The sequence below is a fragment of the Cuculus canorus genome, chromosome 15, assembly GCF_017976375.1.
Source record: "Cuculus canorus isolate bCucCan1 chromosome 15, bCucCan1.pri, whole genome shotgun sequence".
In the NCBI taxonomy this organism is placed as follows: domain Eukaryota; kingdom Metazoa; phylum Chordata; class Aves; order Cuculiformes; family Cuculidae; genus Cuculus; species Cuculus canorus.
This window is the reverse complement of record NC_071415.1, coordinates 8,480,582-8,500,771: the sequence shown is the minus strand read 5'-3', so window position 1 is coordinate 8,500,771 and position 20,190 is coordinate 8,480,582. Positions and strand designations below refer to the sequence as shown.

General features: G+C 50.9%; 1 protein-coding gene across 2 annotated transcripts; it reads right to left on the bottom strand.

Annotated features, from left to right (window-relative positions):
* Window positions 1-1,912: 1,912 nt before the first annotated feature.
* On the bottom strand, window positions 1,913-16,647 carry ZNF598 (zinc finger protein 598, E3 ubiquitin ligase). 2 transcript variants are annotated; one of them, XM_054080604.1, is made up of 12 exons: window positions 16,394-16,647; window positions 12,756-12,868; window positions 11,567-11,696; window positions 10,868-11,079; window positions 9,621-9,838; window positions 8,534-8,651; window positions 7,356-7,537; window positions 6,933-7,002; window positions 5,570-6,321; window positions 4,258-4,393; window positions 3,329-3,473; window positions 1,913-3,205 (listed from the first exon to the last, which is right to left on the bottom strand). In XM_054080604.1, exons 1-12 carry the CDS (start codon window positions 16,559-16,561, stop codon window positions 2,858-2,860), a joined length of 2,592 nt encoding a protein of 863 aa, XP_053936579.1. In that variant the 5' UTR covers window positions 16,562-16,647; the 3' UTR covers window positions 1,913-2,857. The 2 variants fall into 2 exon arrangements, with proteins under 2 accessions (XP_053936579.1, XP_053936578.1); XM_054080603.1 differs by having other exon boundaries at window positions 6,933-7,005; window positions 16,394-16,645.
* Window positions 16,648-20,190: the final 3,543 nt, after the last annotated feature.

Genomic DNA, 20,190 nt, shown 5'->3' with positions numbered 1-20,190 from the left:
CTCAGCAGGGAATGCGAGTTTGCAGAGGGCAGGATCGTCCTGCGCTCAGACCAGCAGCCGACAGCTCCCGCGTAGCATTAGCCCTGAATTTGAGGGTAAAGAATGGAATTTAAACACTCCTGTACCGCCCCTGGTGCTGTGTTCTGCCAAACCCCAGAGCTCCTGGAGGCTCCGAGCGACACCACACACATCTCCATGCTGAACTTAACCACGCCACAGGGTTCGCATATTGATTATTAAAATGTTTGAAAGAATTGGATTTTTTTCCCAGCATTTAAGCTATTCCTGGCAAGGTGGGAACTTTGCTTAACTGATCCTTAATAAAACAATCTCCCCCGTTATAGTTTCTGTATCTCCTGGAGAATGAGCTGCCCCTCCCCGCAAGCAGTTAGGATTCTACCGGCTGCTTTGCCTCCATGAGCTTCCCATCAGTTCACGCTCCAGCAGCAGCTCCAGCAGTTCTGTTCCCCTGCTGACAACCAGCAGCTCTTTCCAGGAGCGACTCCTGCCCTCCCGCCCGCAGCCCTCCTTCGTGGGAGTTTGGGTCTGGTTTCCTCTGCCTGTCCCATCCATGAGGTCTCTCACAAACCCCATGGTCTGGGGTTGTTGTCTGTCAGGAAATCCCAGCATCTCGTCTGTGGGATCAGGATTTCTCTCAATACAAGCTATGGAGCTGCAGCCTTCCCTTCAGCCTTTCCCACAGTGTGTTGGGAGAACAGACTGCTCCAGTTCCACTCCGGTTTATGCTTGGCCATTCCCTAGATTGCTTCCCCCCTCCCACCACCTGTGTGGCTCTGAAACAGCCTGCACCGTTGACTTAAAACCCATGTTTGCTGCCTGTGGTTGGTTCCGACCCACATTTATCCCTTGGTTCTTTGTTCTAATATCAAACTGATACCAAACATGGTTTGGGAAGTTCAGGTTTTTTTTTGCACGTACCTCCACCTCCTTCCAAGCGTTGCGGCTGCCGCCTCCAGTCACGCGGTGCAGAGTGGACTGTCTGGAAACAGGGTTAAAATGTTTACAGCTCCTGTATATACAATATACACAGAAATACCTTTGGAGAGAGCGCGCTGTGATCCTGTATTTTCAGTGTCTGTGTACCAACTGCAACTCATTTTCAATAAAGAGTGAAAAATGAATCGAAGCAGCCTGAAAAGAATTGAGTAATGGTTTATTTAATGAGGTGAGACAGGGAACCAGGAAACCCATCAGGCCAGAAATCCATGGCCTCAAGGAAATGTAGAGTGGCGCCCGCCTGCTGGGTGCCCCGTGTCCACTGACACAGAGAAAGGAACCAAAAACTATCAGAAGACATGAGAGATTCTGCCAGAGAAGCTGCTTTTCATTTCCCTTAAAGTTAATAAACCCAAGGAAGGGACAAGAGGAGCCACCGCTGCAGATGGGAGGCTGATAGAGGTGGTGGGGACAGCAGCTGCAGGCAGTGGGGCTGTGGCACTCAGCTCCCGGTGTGCAGTTGGAACACAGAAGCGTTGCTGCTTGTCATGTCTTCATGCATTGCATAGAGCCATGCAGCCAAAACCCCCACCCCAGCCCCACATCAGGGCGTGCAGCCTGACCCCAGCACCAAATACGACACATTCTGGCATTCAAAATGGTCTGAATTATTCAGAAAAGAAACCCAAAGCACTTGGCGGCCTGAGAGCAAGCAAAAACAACCCGTGTAAGGCAAGGAAAACTCCCCATAGCCAGGAGTAGCATTGCAGCAACGCTCTCAGCTCAGTTTTAGAGAGATGCTTAGATAAACACTGTGTTTTGTCAATAAAAACTACATAAACTAATTGCAACGTTATTCCTACACGTTAAAAACACCCAAACCCGCTTTGCCACGATGGGGGAGGATGAGGCGCTGAGTTAGAGCAGCCAGGGACGGGCACCGCGGGTGTCCTCCGCTCTGGATGTAGGAGTCCCGGCAAGGGAGGAACAGATTCCCCTCCTGTCTCCACCAGGTGGGATGGGGAGATGCCAAACAACACGAGCAGAGCTGCTCCAGAGCAGCGTCACCCGGGGAGGCACAGGACGCTCTGCACGCTCTGAACAGCTCATCCTGTAAGCAGGAGAAGGCACTGCAGACAGACAGGGTCAGTGATCAGCAGCATTTAATGTCCCAGCGCGGCCTCAGGCGGAGCCACCACCATCCACACATCCCAGCAATCAGAAACACCGTAGTTGTTAAATAAAAGTACTGTGAAAGGCGCTTCACGGAAAGTAAAGCCTTAACGTTATTATCCTACATGCAGTGCTACAAAATAAATTTCATGTTACAGAAAGGGTCAGAGGCAACTTCAAATCCCACATTCCACAAATCCCAACCCTTCCAGTAACCTCATTAACTCCATTTCAGACAGGAATAGTCTTTGCTGTGTCTTACCAGTGAGCAGCGTCTTTTCCTCTCCCACATCTTTGCCCTCCGACTGCTGCATTCACAGAAACAGCACAAAAAATCAGAACATTATCAGGGAAGCTCCTTTGCTTCCAATCATTTCAGTGATTCAGCAGCTGCCCTCGCCGCAAAAAAGAGAAAGAAAAACCCCAAACCAGACACTTATTCCCCTGCCAGTCCTCAGCTCAAAGTGTTTTTCCAGCTATCGCGTGGTACAGGAAGAAGGTGGCCCCTGCCCGCCCCCCCCCACCATTCCAGCCTAACTCTACTCGGCGTTTTGGAAGCTCGGATTTGGATGTTAAATCACCGCGATGCAGCCCAGGGATCCCTCAGATGAACCGCACCGAGAGGGCTCTGCAGTAGGCACCGGTCCTCGGCCACGGCTCCAGCCAAACCTCATCCCAAAGAATGCACATTTGTGGACAGAGACGGATTTATTGGTCGTTGGGAAAGCTAACTGATGATCCTGCTGATGGCCTGTAGGGAAGGGAACTCCTCATCCTCAATATGCAAAGCTTTGTGGGTGACAATGTCCTGCTGCGTCAGCACCTGCTTACACGTTGGGCAGATGTGGCAGTCGAGGTCAGAGTTGGAGTCCGTCTGCCAAACATTCTTTTTGTTCTTTTTGGGTTTGTTTGAGCTTTGTTTTTCTTTGATTCTGAAATCATTGTGAGCAGAAAGCAGTTCTTGTTGCTTTACCGTGTCCGGCAACAACACCAACAACTCGTTAAAGATCTTCTTGAAATTCTCTCCAAGCAGTTCTCGGCAGCTTTTGTAATACTGTGCTGCAGAAATCAGACCCTTCGGTGGGAAAAGAATGGGAATTATTAGGAAAAAAACACATATATATATTACAAAATGCCACCAGGGTTCCCATTACCAGAAAGGAAGGGGTCAGGAGCACGAAGGTCCTTGCCCACTCACCTGCCTGAATTGCCCAGAATGAGTTTTAAATTGATTGAACTTGGACTCATCGCTTTGGAGAAATTCCTTAATGGATTGTATCAGCTGAATGTTCCTCTGCTGGAAGTTTTCTGGTATCAAGTAGGACCCATGACAGGATTTTGGCCTGCATTTGGAAAGACTAAAGTGACTCTGATGTTGCCTCACATCACACAGACGCTGCAGGGTAGTGGGCGCACAGCTCTGCGTCCCAGCAGGATGTGCTCCCTCACACACGCGGCCACTCTAAGCAACATGTGGCTCTCTCAACGGTACGATGGAATGCATCCCACAGGATTATGACATCGGAATCCAGCTCCATACAGGCAGAATATTTAAAATGCTGGTTTAACGTAGCCCTGACTGGCTGGGTTTGTATGCCAGGTTCACTGAAAGTCATCAGCAAAGACCCACACCAGGAATAAAACCAAGCGGATTGATACTAACCCAGATGTTTGGATTAAACTACACAGATGTCCCCTCCCCCATAAACCAATTTCTGAGCCCAAAAGGGCCCCGACCACATCCCAGCTACTGGAGAGTTCGGAGCAATGAAGGCATTCTGAGATCGACAAGGAACACTTGCATCAGCACCCGCACCTGGGACTCGGACAGAATCCACAGGAAGGTCAAGGAATAGGTTGAAGCTGTGGGTTTCCCAATAAAACCAGGACAGACACAAATACGAGCTGCCACACCGCACAGGATTTCACTGCCTCACACTGGCATCCACACGCTCATGCTGTCTTTAGCACAGCTCTCCCCAGTCCAGCCCACAGGACTCCCAGCGGGAATCACTAAGCAGGATGCATTTAGAATGATCCCCTCCGAGTGCCCCACGTGCTGTTTGGAGCCCAGATAATGGCAACACCATGTGTCAAGTCACTCTAACTCAGAGGACTTTTACTCACTCTTTCAAAGAAGTAGTGACAGGTTCAGCGATGGTGGTGGATGGAATAACGGTGAAGCCCGGCGGGGGTTTGCTGACGGGCACCGATAGGCCTGGAGGTGGAGGAGGGTTCTTCAGCAGCACCACGGTGTTAAAGCCTGGGTGAGGGCAGACAGGACATTTGGGCATGGAGCTGTGCACCCAAGTACCAACATCCACAATGAACATTAGCGGCCTGACATGCTCTCCAGAAGCACCAAAGGCCAGCAGTGCAGACAAGGATGAGAGGTGGAAACCCACTGCCTCCAGGCGGGCCAAGAAGCGCTTCAGAGTGGCTGATGTCACTTCACAGAGAAAGCGCTTTAATTGCTAATTTACTACTTCAATAGAAAGTTACTCTAAAAAAATCCACTCAAACTCACATTAAAAACTGCTTTTGCATCATTAAAGTGAACAGAAATCACTCAAGAAGTCACCACACAGAACCATGGAATGGTTTGGGTTGGAAGGGACCTCAAAACCCATCCAGTTCCATCCCCTGCCATGGGCAGGGACACGTCCCAATGGATCAGGTTGCTCCAAGCCCCATCCAACCTGGCCTGGAACACCTCCAGGGACGGGGCAGCCACAACTTCCCTAGGTGACCTGGGCCAGGGCCTCCCCACCCTCATCGTGAATAATTTCTTCCTAACGTCTCATCTAAATCTTCCCCCTTCCAATTTAAAGCCAGGCATCGCCTGTTCTAGCGCACCCCGCCCAGCAACATCCGCAGAGCAGCACAGAACAGCTGGGCCAGCAGCTCCTGATGCAATTCTGCTTCCATTAAAGCTACCATAAGTCACATTGGTTGCCATGTTACTCCAGTTCTACAAGATTACAGCACTGCTAAAAGCAAGGGCATTAAATCTCTGCAAAGGCAGAGAAGAAGGGACCAAGCAAGGCAGCAGGCACAGGGCACAGACAAGGAGAGATTCCCTTTGCCTGCAGAGGCTCCCAAACTAGATTGTACAGCACAGAAGCAAGGACGTGACTCAGCAGAGAAGCAGTGACAGGTAAAGAGTGGCTGCTCATCAAAGAGCCCCCTCTGAGCACAGACACCCAGAGCTGCACGCAGCAGAGGTATCCCAGCATCATCACTGCTTCAGCCATGATCCACAGAGGACACTGAAGCCCATCTGTGCCCCCCGGCCTGTTTAAACTCCAAAAGCTAATCCAGTGTGTGGTGGCAGAGCTGCTCTTCATAGGAGAGCCAGAAGGAGCAGCTCATACATCTCACCTGTGTGCCCCATCTATGCTACAGCCAAGAAAAGCCTGCCGTGGCCTGCAGCGCTTACCTGGTGGAGGGGGCATTCTGGCTGATCCTGAGCTCCCAAGAGCTGGGAAGTCTTCCTGAGGTAAAGGGCATTTGTTAGTCACTGTGGGCTTTTTAAGGCCAGGTGGCTCTTTGGGTGCACTGCAGATCCCTAGGGATTTTTCCAAATGACCGTTCATGACCGCTCCGGCTCTGTCTGGGGCAGGAAGAGCTAAGGGTGTGTCTGGTGTCTGCTCTGGCTCTGGCAGCTTTTCCATCGATGACCTGGGAACCGACACCTCCTGCGATGGGCGCGGGGATGACGGCCTCTGCTTCTCAACCCCAACCTTCTTCTTCTTGCTCACTTTCGTAAAAGTCTGTGAGGTAGAAACTGCCAGCAGGGATGAGACATCGAACATGGTGGGTGCGTTCCTGATCTCCTGGGTTGTCAATCCACTGCCGCCATCTTCATCATCTGACTGAGAGAGTTTATTGCTCTTCTTGCTTCCTTTAGCGTTGTTCAGGGATGGTTTTTTGGCTACTTGGTTTGCACAGGGGTTGCCCATAGCTTTGACCACATTTTTACCAGAGCCACTGTTCCACGCAGATGTGATGTTCGTTACTGTCTTATTGTTTGGCCTCATTTTGGACACCAGGGCCGGAAAATCCTCTTCTTGGAATGCTGTTTTCTTCGCGGTGGCTGTATACGTCATAGACATCCCAGAAGAGATGGTGGGCACTGCAGAGGATGACAAGCTTGGGAAATCTTCTTCTTTAAGCTTAACTGCTGCAGAGCTGCAAGAAAGGAAAAGGGCAAGCGTTTTAACGGTGCTGCTGAGGCGGCATGAACTCCAGCAGGCAGCTCGGCCCCACGCCTGCCTGTGCCCCTCCTGAAACTATCGCTTCAGGGTGCAAACAGACCCAAGTGTAAACGGGACGCAGGCTACTGAACTGTCTGGAAGGGGTCTCCTCCAGGCAGCCGCACCAGCACTGTTGTCTCCATACACACCTTCCCATGCCCAGAGCTGTGCACACAGGCGCCTTTCAGCTACCACATCCTGCAAAGGCACTACTCCAATCACCCCTGATGCCTGGAGATGATTAATTTTGAAGCTCACAGCATGCAGCTCCTTCAAGATAAGCTACCAACTGAAACGCCTGCTATGGGGAATATTGAGACCTTCCCTGTAACTGCACCACCAAAAGATGGAGCCATGAACTGCAGCAACAACCGGAGCTGTCTGTGCAGGTGAGGAGCACAGGAACAGCTCAAGGCCACGGGGGCCCAGGGCGGGGAGGAAATGTTTGTAGTTTAAGGGATTTGAAAAAACATTTGCTCCACGAATGCAGCACGCAGGTGAGTTTCTAAGTCAGCTTCCCACTGCTGCAGCCTTGCACACACTTACCCTTGCAGAGGCCCCGCAGCCAAGCCGATGGCTGGGAAGTCGTCCTGGCATAAAGCGTTGTTAGCAGCTGCTTCTTTTGGAGCATGGACAAAAAGAGCAAAGAAACATTTTCAGCTAAAATGTATTCATTTTGGGGTGGACGCTATCAATGAACATGATATCAGCATTAACAGATCCTATTTTCAGCAGCTGATGATGTCATTAACTGTGACATTCCAAGCGGACTATTTAAATAAAAAATCCATGCATCACTGTTTCCATCAGTTAAGTGCACCCAGTTAACTGTCCTCGTGTGCTGGCTGTGGGATATGGGAAATCCCATGACACTTAACCCTGGTTGAGAAGTGCTTTATGAGGGAACCCTCCAGAGATCTCCAGCCCCATCCTGCCTCCCCACTGCTGGATGATGTGTTCAGCACTAACCTGTAGCATCATTTGAAGACTTTGGTGCACGTTTGGAGCTGAGCACTTCCAAATCCCTCAAGTCCTCCTTTTTACCTCTGCTGCTGCTGTCCTCTTTGTCATCTACCCGTTTTTTCTCTTCTTGCCGTTTAGCTGCTACAGATGCCCGGACTGCTGCTGCAACATCCCTGTCCTCTTCTTCCCTACAGGACAAGGCAGGTTTTCTTGGTCAAACAGCACGGATTACCCAGCAGCTTCATCTCACCTCTCTGCTCCGACTGTCCCCGATCTTGTGCTGCCACCTGCTGAGGCAGCCCAAGCCAAGCCACTGCTCCAGAACACCCCTGCACGGCTGGTAAGGCAGGCAAAATCTCACCCTGGATTTGTGTGTGGTAACAACAATCCAGGCCAGACAAAACTGGGATGGACTGGGAGAGACAACACCTGGGATGCATGGGGACACCCCTCTCTCCCACTCCTTTTCAATGGTATGAAATCAGACTTGTAGGCCACAGTAACTCTTTGTCACGAAGTCTCGACACATGCGTGATCCACATGTGACACCAACATAGAAGTGTTTAGGTACAGCCTTTTTCCCCCAGTGGAATCACCAGTAATGAACCAGCTGGCTGTCCAGCAAGAAAAGAAAGAAAACCAGACACGCAGGATGTACAAAGCACTCTGGTCTTGCATGGATGTAGAAACACATAAATGCAAAATTCCATTTCGATACTTAACCCTTTTCTTTTTCAAAGCCCTCAGGCTGGCCACCCAGAGATCTGTCAGTTCAATGAAAAGCATAGCCCTTGCAACAGGAACTTCACAACCGCCCACACCAAAAGATCCACTAAATCCACAAACACTTCTCACTTGCTCCAGAAAATTCAGTTAGGAAAGTCAGCATAAAACCAGCTGCTGTAATCAATTTAGGATTCCGAGTATTTAACCCACAAGATGAAGATCACATTGCGTGCTTCCAGTGTCAGCTTCAGAGAGCTGAAACTTCACATCAAATCATCTCGCCTTGAGCAGGGATGCGCTCAGCACACAGGCGCAGGCTGACAGCTCCTTCTACTCACAAGGATTCCCTGTGGATGCTTCCAAATTTTGTACCCGCTGCCCACCAAACTATTGTTAAGTAGTAAGTAAACACCACCACTAATCAGCCATAAAACCCCACAAAGCGTTGTGCTACTCACCTCTTGTATCTCCAGCTGCCTCTTCGGTTTTGCTGACCTCCTCGGCCGCTCAGCCTGCCCGACCTCCCCTGCCTGTTGAATCTGTCAACTTCTTCATAGTCCTCTCCACCTACAACACCTGCACAGGAGGGACGGGTCGTCACTCACAAAGTTATTTCTAATAACATCGCACTATGCCTCCAAATAGCAAAAATACACTAGTACAAACAAATCTATCTTGGTTTCTAAGTAGTCTGTACAACCTTAAGGACTGCTATGTTAAAATACATTTTGCAGTACATGGATTCCACGTGTTGTAACCTGTGATGTGAGCTCTGAGTAACTTGATTTTATGCAGAGATCTCTACATGCTGTTCCGCAAAGAAGCAAAGTTCACAGGAACGTCAGTCTCTGCGCTCTTTGGTGGCTCTGCTACCCTGGTCTCAGCTTCATGCTCATCACAGCTTTGTATTAACAGTAACAGAAGTCACCCATGTAATCACAAACTGCAGAAAAAAGTAATGTTCCTAAAATTATGTTATCACCACTAAATCATATAATTGCTTGGTTGGAAAAGACCTTTGAGATCATCAAGTCCAACCGCAACTCTCCACTACCATACCAGATCCCCAAGCACTTCATCTACCTATCTTTTAAACCTCAACCACCTCCTGGGCAGCCTCTCCCAGTGCCTGGTAACCCTTTTGGTGAAGAAATTTTTCCTTTCGTCCAGTCTGAACCTCTCCTGGTGCAACCTGAGGCCCATTTCCTCTCATCCTATTGCCTATCACTTAGGAGAAGAGAAATCTACACCTGGGGGGGAAAACTATCAAACAATTTATGTATGAAGAGACCTTTGGATGACATCTGCCCCATTCCTCACTCAAATTAAGGCCAGCTCTGAAGCCACATGAGGTTGCCCAGAGTTCTGTCTGGTCAAGTTCTGGTTATCTTCGAGGACAAACTCAACAGCCTCTCAGAGATCTGTTCCAGAGCTGACCCATCCTCTCTGGAAAGGAATTCTTCCTGGCTAGGAAACGTTCAAAAGATGCTCCTGAAACCCTCTAAGCAGTAGGAATTAATGTTTCCATCCACCAGTCACGCTTACCTTCATTCCTCCTCTGGTGCCGAGGAGCATAGTTAAACTGGAGGTCGATCTGCCGGTTCTGCCTGGCCTCAGCCCTGTTCTTGCTGTGGCAGGCTGTTTTGTGCGCTTTGTAGTCTATCTCGGTGCGGAAAGCATGGGTGAACTGCTCCGTGCTGCACCGACCCTCTTCGCAGAGGAAGTGCTTTTCGCGGAAGTGCTCACGAAGGTATTCGTAATCGCTGGAAGGAGAAGAGAGGCTGAGCCACAACTTCCACAGTGTAGGTGTTGTGAAAGTATAATGATAACTAATGGGATATGGTTACTTGTTACAAGACAAAGGGAAAGCAAGGCGAGGGTGTTGGCTCTTTCTTTATCCCTAGGGAAGATTTCTAGCTGAAATTGCTTGTGGGCAGTTGACACAGACCAGAACACACTCACAGACATTAAACTAAACCCAGTACGAGGCATGCATTTCATCACCAAAACCTCACTGCTATCCACTTTGCACACGGATTTGGAGCGTGACAGAGCAGACATCTGCTATCGTGCTGCAAAGCATAACTGCTAATGTTTAACATGGAATGGTTTCGGATGGAAGGGACTTCAAAGCCCATCCACTTCCAGTCCACCTCCCACTGGATCAGGGTGCTCCAAGCCCCATTCAACCTGGTTTGAACACCTCCAGGGATGGGGCAGCCATCACTTCTCTGGGCAGCCTGGGGCAGGGCCTCACCATCCTCACAGGAAAATATTTCTTCCTGAGATCTCATCTAAATCTCCCCTCCTTCTGCTTAAAATCATCCCTCTCGTCCTACCCTTGTACTCCCTGATCAAGAGCCCCTCCCCAGCTTTCCTGGAGCCCCTTTCAGCGCTGGAAGCTGCTCTAAGGTCTCCCTGGAGCCTTCTCTTTTCCAGGCAGGAGAACCCCAACTCTCTCAGCCTGTCCTCGTATGGGAGGTGCTTCAGCCCTTGAATCACCTCCGTGGCCTCCTCTGGACTCGTCCCAGCAGATCCATGTCCCTCCTGCACTGAGGGCTCCAGAACCAAATGCAGGGCTCCAGGTGATGAACATTAATGAAGAAAACTTCAAAGCACTATCTAGACAGACAGTGATTTGTTTGGCTATTGGTTTTGGGAACAAAAGAGGTCACAGGCAACCTGCTCTCAACTGTTGTCCTCTGCCTTCAAGCATGCCTTTCCCCAGAATTCAAAGCAATGTTTTGTCAATATTTAAGCTACAGAAAGAGGAATAAACCACTTGCACAAACCTGTAGTATTCCTGAGCACCGTCAGAGTCACAGAAATGGCAGAAATAATGATCTCGCCTTAGGTGTTTCAGTAACTCATCATTATCCAAATAACGCTCATCACAAAATTTACAGAGGGGGTGGCCCCGGTGGGAGGTGTCGTCCGGATCTCCATGAATGCGATGACGGGCAAGGTCCTTACGTGAGTACCATTTCCGTTCATGAGTGAAAATCTGAGGAAACAGATCCATACCTATGTGTTATTTCTTGTGAACAGGAAATAAAATGGAACAATCTGGGTTGAGCACAACTTGTGAAGATTTGTTTCCTAAAGATGCAGTTTGACGACCAACACCTAAACTCTCAGTGAGTAGGAAACAAAATTCAGGTAACAGATCCACATTACATCTAACCTGCATCTCACTCAGTTTGAACATTGGAAACGGATTTAATTCACTTTTTTCCCCCCTTTCACTTTTTTTGTGTACTGACATGGTGCAATAAACTTTAAATTACAATCGCTGTGAGGAAAAAAGCCCTAAATATGTGTTTATGAAGACAGGGTATTTTGCATGCTCAAACTAAAAACCCCGTGAACCAGAAGTGAGCTGTTTTATTGCCCTCAGACATCAACTGCCCCGAGACAGCTACGCACCAAGGATACAGCGCAGTGAACAAACTTTGCTTTAGAAGCCTTCCCCTACACACAGACAAGCTCACCTTCAAGTGTTTAACACAGAGTTTGCAGCAGAAGAGTTCATGCTGCTTCCTCATGTGCTGTTCCAGATCTGCAAAGGTACTGAACGGCTTCGCATCTGGACACAAAGGACATTCGTGCTGCAGCAGCTTCCTAAGGGACAAGAAAGATTGCCTAAAATCCACCTGATCCCCTCTCAGCAACCAGATACCTTTATAAAAAAACAAGTGTTGGGTCAGAGGCTTCCCCGTCAATCCGCACAGAGGTCAGCATCCCGCTTATCCAAGAATACTTTGTCAGGAACAGAAAAGACCAAATCACACAGAGGCTACAGCTGCAAGAGTGAAGCTGAACAGCCACTGCATGAGTAACACACGGGCACTGTGCAATTCAGAATGGAGCGCAACACAAACCTCTGGCTTATGGAAGATTCAGCTGATCCATGCAACACTTGCATCCAATTTAGCTGCACTTTTACTGTCAGAAACAGAAAAGTGCGTTGGGGGAGAGAAAACTGAACTGTGTCACCAAAGCTGCGTTCTCAGCCAAAACCAGGTTGGATGTAACGCCCAGCTCTCCACGAAAAAGGCTCTGTTGCCTGCATGGTTTCATCTCATTCTTCTTCCCTTTTAGCCGCTTTTAATTATTGTAAAGCCTCCCATTTAAGCATGTTTTGCATAACGCTTTTATAACAGGATGCCGATGCCACATTTTTTACTCTGTATTGTTTTTATTTCATCCTTTTTTTCTCTCTCATTTAGAATCAAGATCTTTGCAGGCAGACGAGGTTGCTTTGCTTTTCATACAGTGTTTGGTGCCTTTGGCTTTCATTAATCCTCATGCAGCACCGTGATAAATACAGCACAGCAATACGCACAGCTATAACAGCAATTCTCTCTTCCCCAGTTTCCAGAGCAGACATGCAAGGAATGAAAAGCCTTTCAGCAAGTTTGCTGTTGCTAAGGAAGCAAAAAGCAACTCTTCCTGGCAAAGCAATGCTTCTGTATCACGCAACGGTGAATCCAGCACTCCAGCCTGCGCTATGGAGCGTTCCCTCCACCCGCTCATGCTGCCAAAGCCACCTGCACCGCACGGTGAATGCTGTACACACAGAGCAGCTCCCATGGGACAGAATCCTGCTGTTTTACCAAGCAATGCAGCCCAGAACCTGCTGCCTTAGGCATATGTTACAGAGAGAATTCTAGTACTCACCTGTACAGGGCATAAACCTCTCCATCCGTAAAATAAATGTCGTATTTCTTCTCATGCTGCAACTGGTGAAGTGCTATCGCTGAGAAAGACGTGAGCTTCCGTCCAAAGACAACCTGCAGGCAGTACAAGACAGGAATCAGGGAGAGCACATCTGGGCTGCCGAGTCTTTGGGATTCCAGATAAACTCCTCAGCACAAACTCCGCCCATCAGGGAACTCGACATAGCCTGGAGAGCGCTTGCAGAGCCCTGTGTCAGACCCCACTCCACTCTCTGCCCTGAGCGGTCAGCAAGGCCGCTGGGACTGCTCCTTATTGACTCCCTGTGAGCCAGCCAGCGTGCAGGAGGGCGGAGTGCCCTGGCTCGGTCTTTGGATTTTGAACCAGGCTAGGAAACCTTTCTACAGTGTGTTTTGGTACCACAGCTGTGATAAGGGCAAATATCTTCAACCAATGAACCAATGCCACCCTCTCTGTGGCAAACGCCTATCAGGAACCCTGTACTCAGCTCCCTCCTCCCTCCTGGCAGAAGGTCACACAGGAACCCACACTCTGCACGTGAAAAGTGACATCACTCACAGTCTGGCTGGGAAACTGCTGTTTCTTCCCTCCTCAACCACCAGGAAAGCGAGAAACAAAGCCCTACATCACTTCCCAAACCATATGTACCACATGCCCCTTCCAAGGGACTTCACTGTCTCCCCACTGCCCTTGGAGCAGTCTGGGGCTTGCACTGCAGCCTTTCCCAGGATGACACCCTCCTTTGGGAGCCCACTCCAGCTGGGCGGCTCCAGCACACATTCCCAGTCTGGGAAGTGCTGGGGTAGCAGAAACATTTCTGGAACAGCTCGAATTATCTTCATCAGCCTTAGAAGGCTTAGACAAACCCTGTGAGTGTATTTCAGGCTGTAAATCTAGAAACACCAACAACCTTAATAAAAGTTGCACAATGCACGTGTAACTTAGTCTTGTTAAACCACTTGTTGGGGTGAAACATGATGGAACAGGCCTTTTGTGTCTATTTGTGGGTGAGTTTTTTAAGCTCTCTTTACAGCAAGGCTACTTTTAAGTTAACCAAAACAAAAACCATACGCAACTTGCTGAAACATCAAGCTTAAAATAAAGAGACCACAAGTTTCAATGTTTTGGGTAAGCGAGAACCGTGTTTAACTCCGATTATTCATAAAATCCCATGTCAGTGAAATTATAGATGCTTCACTTCGGCACCAGGTGAGTTTAAAAGGGAGGGACAGATCGCTGAAAAGCTCATTGTAGCACAGGAGCCCAGCACTATTCCCTCCAGCAGTTCCAAAGGCAACCGCACACACTACGAGCACACTGACCGGTCGCCCGAGTCCGACCCAAGCACACGTCAGGCCAGCTCACAGGCCAACATGGCATCCTTCCCAGTTCCACTGCCACAACATGCATCCCCAAGAGTGCCCATCACCATAACAGGTACATCCTGCTTTCCCCTTCAACACGTCCTGCACTGCCACTCATCTCCAGAGCTGCATTCCCTCCGGACAGGCTGCCGTGATACCCACCAAGCCAGTCTATGCTGCTCCCTACAACACGAGATTTGGTTGGGGCACAGTTCCCTGTGCTAATTCCAATGCTACACAAACACAGAGACCTGGGTTCAGGTCCTACACACATGTTCAGTTCACTCAACAGCAGTTTTGAGGTGATTTATGCACTCCAATATCCTTTTTTTCTTTCTCTGAGGCAAATGGGTGAGCAGACAGAGCAGCGTTATTGTGGCACGTAAAGAGAAGGGACAGGGAAAACCCGGTGTTAAAAATGACCTCTCAGTCAGTTACAATGAAAGATCATTTTTAAACAGTTCATGAATGAGGCAAAGAGATGGCAAATGATCCAAAGTTCAGGCCACGTAATGCAGCGATGTGAGTAACCTGGAGAGCTCTCCAGACTGACAGTCTACTGACCCCAAGATGAGCAGCACCACAGTTCATTTCTTCCCTAGTGAGAGAAGAACAGCAGCAGCTCCGCAGGGGAAGATCAGAGATAAAATCCCTTCCACAGAGTTACCTCTCTGCACATAGAGGCTACTCAGGTGCCAGCAACCTCAGTCTAAAACCCACACTGACTTCTCTGGCCTTTGCAAAGCGTGAGGCTCAGCAGCCTCGCATCTGCAGTCCCTCCAGCCATTCCAACACCCCAAAAAGCAGCCAACATGAACAGTTTAGTTGAAGGCGAGGGGGGGTCTCCTTTCGCCAAGGGGCCACCCCCCTACCCTCTGGTGTATTCATTTCATTTCCTAACCCATCGCAGCACATTTCTTCTAGTGCCAGCACTGACTGTTTTCTTCTTATAGAGTTTGGTTTTCCCTGCGTTAGGTCTGAAAAAACAAACCAGTGTGTGAGGACTGGGTTTGGCACAACTCCTCTCCGGGCGCTCACCACTGTGCCGAGCCCTCACTCTCTCAGTGCGGTGCGGCCACGGATCGGCATGACCTCCCCTGCCCTGGACTCCAGGGCCGCTGCCAGCATGCCGTCAGCCAGCAGGGAAGCAGAAACTGGTCAGGAAAATTAGAACTGAGGGAAAAATCGCTTTTGAAGTGCACACCCAGCAAAGAGCTTGCGCCAACAGGAACTGGAGGCAGACGCAAGGCGTGAGCAAGCCCTGAAAGAATACGAAATATGCTCTCCCCCAAGCCCAAAGCCAAGTCAGGAACGCGGCAGGATGAGCGAGTCATCCAAGACCACGTAATAGCCATGCTGGGAGAGAGCCCTACTGACTGAAAAACAATAAAACATTGTCTTTAAATTCCCTTTCAATAAAATCATGGAATAGTTTGGGTTGAAAGGGACCTCAAAGGCCACCCAGTTCCACCTCCTACCACGGGCAGGGACATCTCCCACTGGATCGGGTTTCTCAAAGCCCCATCCAAGCTGGTCTTGAACACCTCCAGGGATGGGGCAGACACAACGTTCCTGAGCAACCTGGGCCAGGGACTCCCCACTCTTGCAGCAAAACACTTCTTCCTAACATCTCATCTCAATCTACTCTCTTTCAGCTGAAAACTGTTCCCCTCATCCTCTCCCTGCACTCCCTGATCAAGAGCCCCTCCCCAGCTTTCCTGGAGCCCCTTTCAGCACTGGAAGCTGCTCTAAGGTCTCCCTGGAGCTTTTCCCCGGAGCCTTTCCCCAGATCCTTCTCTTCTCCAGGCTGAAAACCCCCAGCTCTTTCAGCCCACCCTCATAGCAGAGGTGCTCCAGCCCTCGGATCATCTCTGTGGCCTCCTCTGGACTCGCTCCAACAGCTCCCCACATTTCTTATGCTGGGGATTCCAAACCTGGACACACTTTGCTTCCACCACCTCTCCAAAGGGTGGGCAGGCGCAGCCTGGGGAGCAAAGCAGGTGGCGGATGGGCCTGGAAACCTACCTAGGAGTGCCCGCAGCTCCCTGGCCCGGTCCAAGCCCACCCTAAGCCTCCTCTGAGCCCCTCCGGCCCCAGCGCGGCTCGAGGGGAGCCGGCACGGCCCCGTGGGGCGCTGCTCGGCCCCGGCCCGGTGCGCGGGGAGCCGGCACGGCCCCGGGAGAGCGCGAGGGGCGCCGCTCGGCCCCGGCCCGGCTCGGCGGGCGCTGCCCGGGCCCCTCGGCCGCTCGGCCTCACCTGTCCCAGCTCCTCCCGGCACACGGCGCAGTACCGGACGCCGCAGAGCGCCCGCATCCGCACGGAGCAGCGGTAGCAGATGGGGTGCTCGCAGCGGCCCAGCGCCACCACGTCCAGCTCCCCGCAGCACAGCACGCACGGCCCCTCCGCCGCGCCCGAGGCGGCCATGACGGCCCAGGCCCCGCCGAGCAACCACCCGCGCCACAGAGAGGCGGCCTAGAGCGCCGCCCGGACCGGACCCGGAGAGAGACTCTCTGCCCGGCTAACAACCATAGAGATCCGCCCCTCGGCGCGGCGCCGGCCTGGCTGACCATCGAGTCTGCGCCTAGAGCGGCACCTCATGCCACGAACTCCAGAGCGCCGCGCCTCTGACGTCACCATGCATTCCCCCCCCTCTCCCCCCACTGCCCGACCATCGAGGAGCCGCCCAGAGTGCCGCCGCGGCAGGGATGCTCTGGCCGCGTCTTTCTGGCTTCCCGGGAGGCCCGAGGGAGCGATTGCGGGCTCCTTGTCCGGTGGCGACGGAGTGGGGCCCAGGAGGGGCCGAGCAGGGCCAGGCGGCTGCAGCCTGCGCTGTGCCACTTCGGGGCCTGCCCGTGGGGAGCTGGGGTCGCCAGACCCCTGCCCCAGCATCCCTGGCCATGGAGGTGCTGGGGACCCTGGGTCTGTCACCCATCATCCTTGGGCTGACTGGGGACCCCTGGTCCCAGCACCCCTAACTGTAGGGAGACTGGGGACCCCAGGTCTGCTCTGCAACACCCCTGGCCATGAGTACTCTGGGGACCGCAGACCATTCCCCAACATCCTTGGCAGTGGAGAAATTGGGAACCCAAGTCCATTACCCAGCACATCTGGTCCTGGGGAAACTGGGAATCCTGGGACTGCTGCCAGCACTCCTGGCTGTGGGGAGATGGAGGACTGTGGATGGCCGTGAGGCAGCATGGTGCTGGTTCTGCTCCAGACCAGGTGTTTTGGCCACCAGGTGTGCAGTAGGGTTGGTGTCCTGGAGATGCAGCCACACGGTAACCCACCAGCAGCTGGATGGTTATTTATGTGGATTTTTCCAGCCCCACAACAGATACAACAGACCTGCAGCTCTGTTGCTTGATCTGATGTTACAACGCAGGCATCTGGCAGCTTGTAAAAATATGCATGACTGGGAAAAAAAGCATCAAAAAGTGTATTTGAAACACTGTGAAAATAAGATATGGCATCCATTAGGGCAGTGCCACGAAGGGGCTCCGTTATTATCAGCGCACGAGGAGCGACACCTGCGCTGTGTCCGTGCCGCAGGTCGTGATTCATGCACTCGGCATCTGGGAGTGAGCCAAGGTGAACCAGAGTTAATCATCAATGTGTCTGCTCGGTTGGTAAAGAAATGTGTGTTCCACACTGACTTGGAGGACTGGATTCTCATTTTAAAGGTCTGTGCCCTGCTGGTGCTCAGAGGTGAGAACTGCAGCTCCTTAAACAGGAGAGGGTGCTCCAGGAGCACAGAGCAGCCTCCATGGGCCTCAGCAGCCATGTTCCTCTGGAAGTCGAGTAAAGACCCGTAAAAGCTTGTTTGGGGATAGCACAGTGGAAGAGAAAGCCATTTTTTTCAAACTTGAGGATCTCCCACATTTTCCCTCTCAGATTCCCACTAAACAACCAATGTGGGGTTGCTTTCCCTTCCACATGTGGAAAATAGGAGCAGATTCCTCTCCAACACGGATGTTCCACTTCTAGATCTGCCAAAAATGTCTCGTGAGCTCCCAGGATCTTGGTGCGAGGTGTTTGTCCTGCCACGTCACCGTGTGTGTCACCAGCGGAGCAGCTTGTCACCCTGCTTAGCAAACACTCCAGAGTCCCAATCCTTTTCTGTCCCAGAAATGACACTGTGGCCCGACCGACGGTTTGTGGATCACCGAACTGGTGGGAGAGGGTGATGGCAGAATAATTCCAGGATGCACTGTGCCTCAGGGAAGCAGGGCAGTGCTCGGTTACTCACTGGCACGATGTGATCACCCTTAAAGACAAAAGATCTCAAAGTAAACTGCATTTTCTAGAAAGGGAAATGGAGACAAGCAAAATTCAACTCTCTGTATGTTCCTAGGAGCTGCTCCTGCACCATGCATGGAAGATTAGATGAGCATCATCTCTATCACTCACATCTGTTTTCACCAAATTCCTTGTCCTTTCAGTTAAAATATTAGAAAATATTTTAGATATTACAAAAAATGTCTTTACTGACAGAGTGGTGAAGCCCTGGCAGAGGCTGCCCAGGGCAGTGGGGGAGTCCCCATCCCTGGAGGGGTTAAAAAACCATGCAGATGTGGCACTCTGGGACATGATTTAGTTGGCACAGTAGTGCTGGGCTAACGGTTGGAGTGGATGACCTTAGAGGTCTTTTCCAGCCTTAATGATTCTAAGATTCTGCAAGATGCTCTTCATTTTCTTTGAGGCGTAAATGATTGCTTTAGGACAAGGGAGCGTATAAACTACAGTGAGCTCATTAAATTGTATCACAGTGTGATTCAGTTCAACACCAGCAGCATTTAACAACATCTGTGCCGCAAAAGAAATAAAACAATAGATTCAATAACTGGTTTTGAAAACGGATAAATGAAGTATTTGGATGTTTTGGGTCAGTGGCTACAACAGGTAACATTTACTTTCTCCTGGAGAGACCCATTTATCACCCTTCAAAGCCAAGTGTCCCTGTTAATCAATGTGAAAGTGGGTTTAGGAGGGGCTATATGAAATAATTAGGAATGGCTGAGGATGTTGGCTGTAATTACTTCAGGTCATGTTCTCCCCCCCCTCTCAGATTAATGATACTTTTGAAAATGTTTTTGTGTCCAAACTGCATCAGACAGTTTTGGAGAGCAATTAGCATGAAATGAGGTGGAGGCTGCCGACAGTAATGGGCTGTCTTGAGTGTCACTCGTCTGTGAAATTACGCAAGTACCCCAGCGCGATGGCCAGGCATGGGATAATAAATACACCTGCATAATTAGGCTGCAAAGTGCCATTACTCATCTGAAGGAGCACGGTGACAAAGTGGCTGGGCAGAACCAGAGTTGGTGCTTTTGGGGTTCCAGTTGTGTGGGCAGAGGCCAGCCAGTGGCCTCATGGCTGTGGGTCTGGCAGTGCTGGGGAGCGGGTCCTGCACAGCGTGCCCATTCCATTGTGGTGCTTCCACCGCTACAGGAGTGTGTTCTGGTGGGAGGAAGCTCTGGCTCTTTCCCAGGGTGCTGCGATGTTGCTGGCAGCTCCTCCATCGGGCACTTGCTGCTGTACGGGTGTTTACAGCGATCGATGTCTGAGGGGGGAACTGCTGAGAGTTCAGTGTCCTTTCGCGGGGCAGCCAGACTTCCACTGGCAGAGAGTGTCCAAGCCGGCTAGGTTTCTCACTCTCACTGAGTCCTCGGTTTTAAACAAAATCTAGGATGTTTCTTTGGAAAGTAGAACATGGAAGGATATCAATCCTTCCAGACCTCTGCCTACACCCATGCATCATTCCAAATCAGCCCAGAGCCCAGCTCCTGGCACGCAGCCTTTGGCAAAGGTTGGGCTTCCCCAGCTCCTGCCTCCTGGTCTCACTCTGCGGCACACCAGAGAGGGGTCTGAACAGCCCTTCTGCAAACAGCCCCATCTCCAGCAAAGCTTTCCAGCCCTTCAAACAGGTGTAAGCTGCTAAACCCCCTCTGCACCCTTTCGATACCATGGCACAAGGTGCTCCTGGGCTGCCCCTCCAGCTAGGAGAACGAAGAACTTCCAAAGCCCAGTGCTTCAAACTTTTCTCCAAAGCTTAC

Excerpts from the sequence above, each read along its gene's own strand:
- ZNF598 (XM_054080603.1), bottom strand. The coding sequence starts at position 16,561 with ATGGCCGCCTCGGGCGCGGCGGAGGGGCCGTGCGTGCTGTGCTGCGGG. Across the intron at positions 9,839-10,867 it reads GGTGCTCAGGAATACTACAG|CGATTACGAATACCTTCGTG; the intron begins GTTTGTGCAAGT and ends TTCTCCTTCCAG. Across the intron at positions 7,538-8,533 it reads GGCAGCTGGAGATACAAGAG|GGAAGAAGAGGACAGGGATG; the intron begins GTGAGTAGCACA and ends CTTGTCCTGTAG.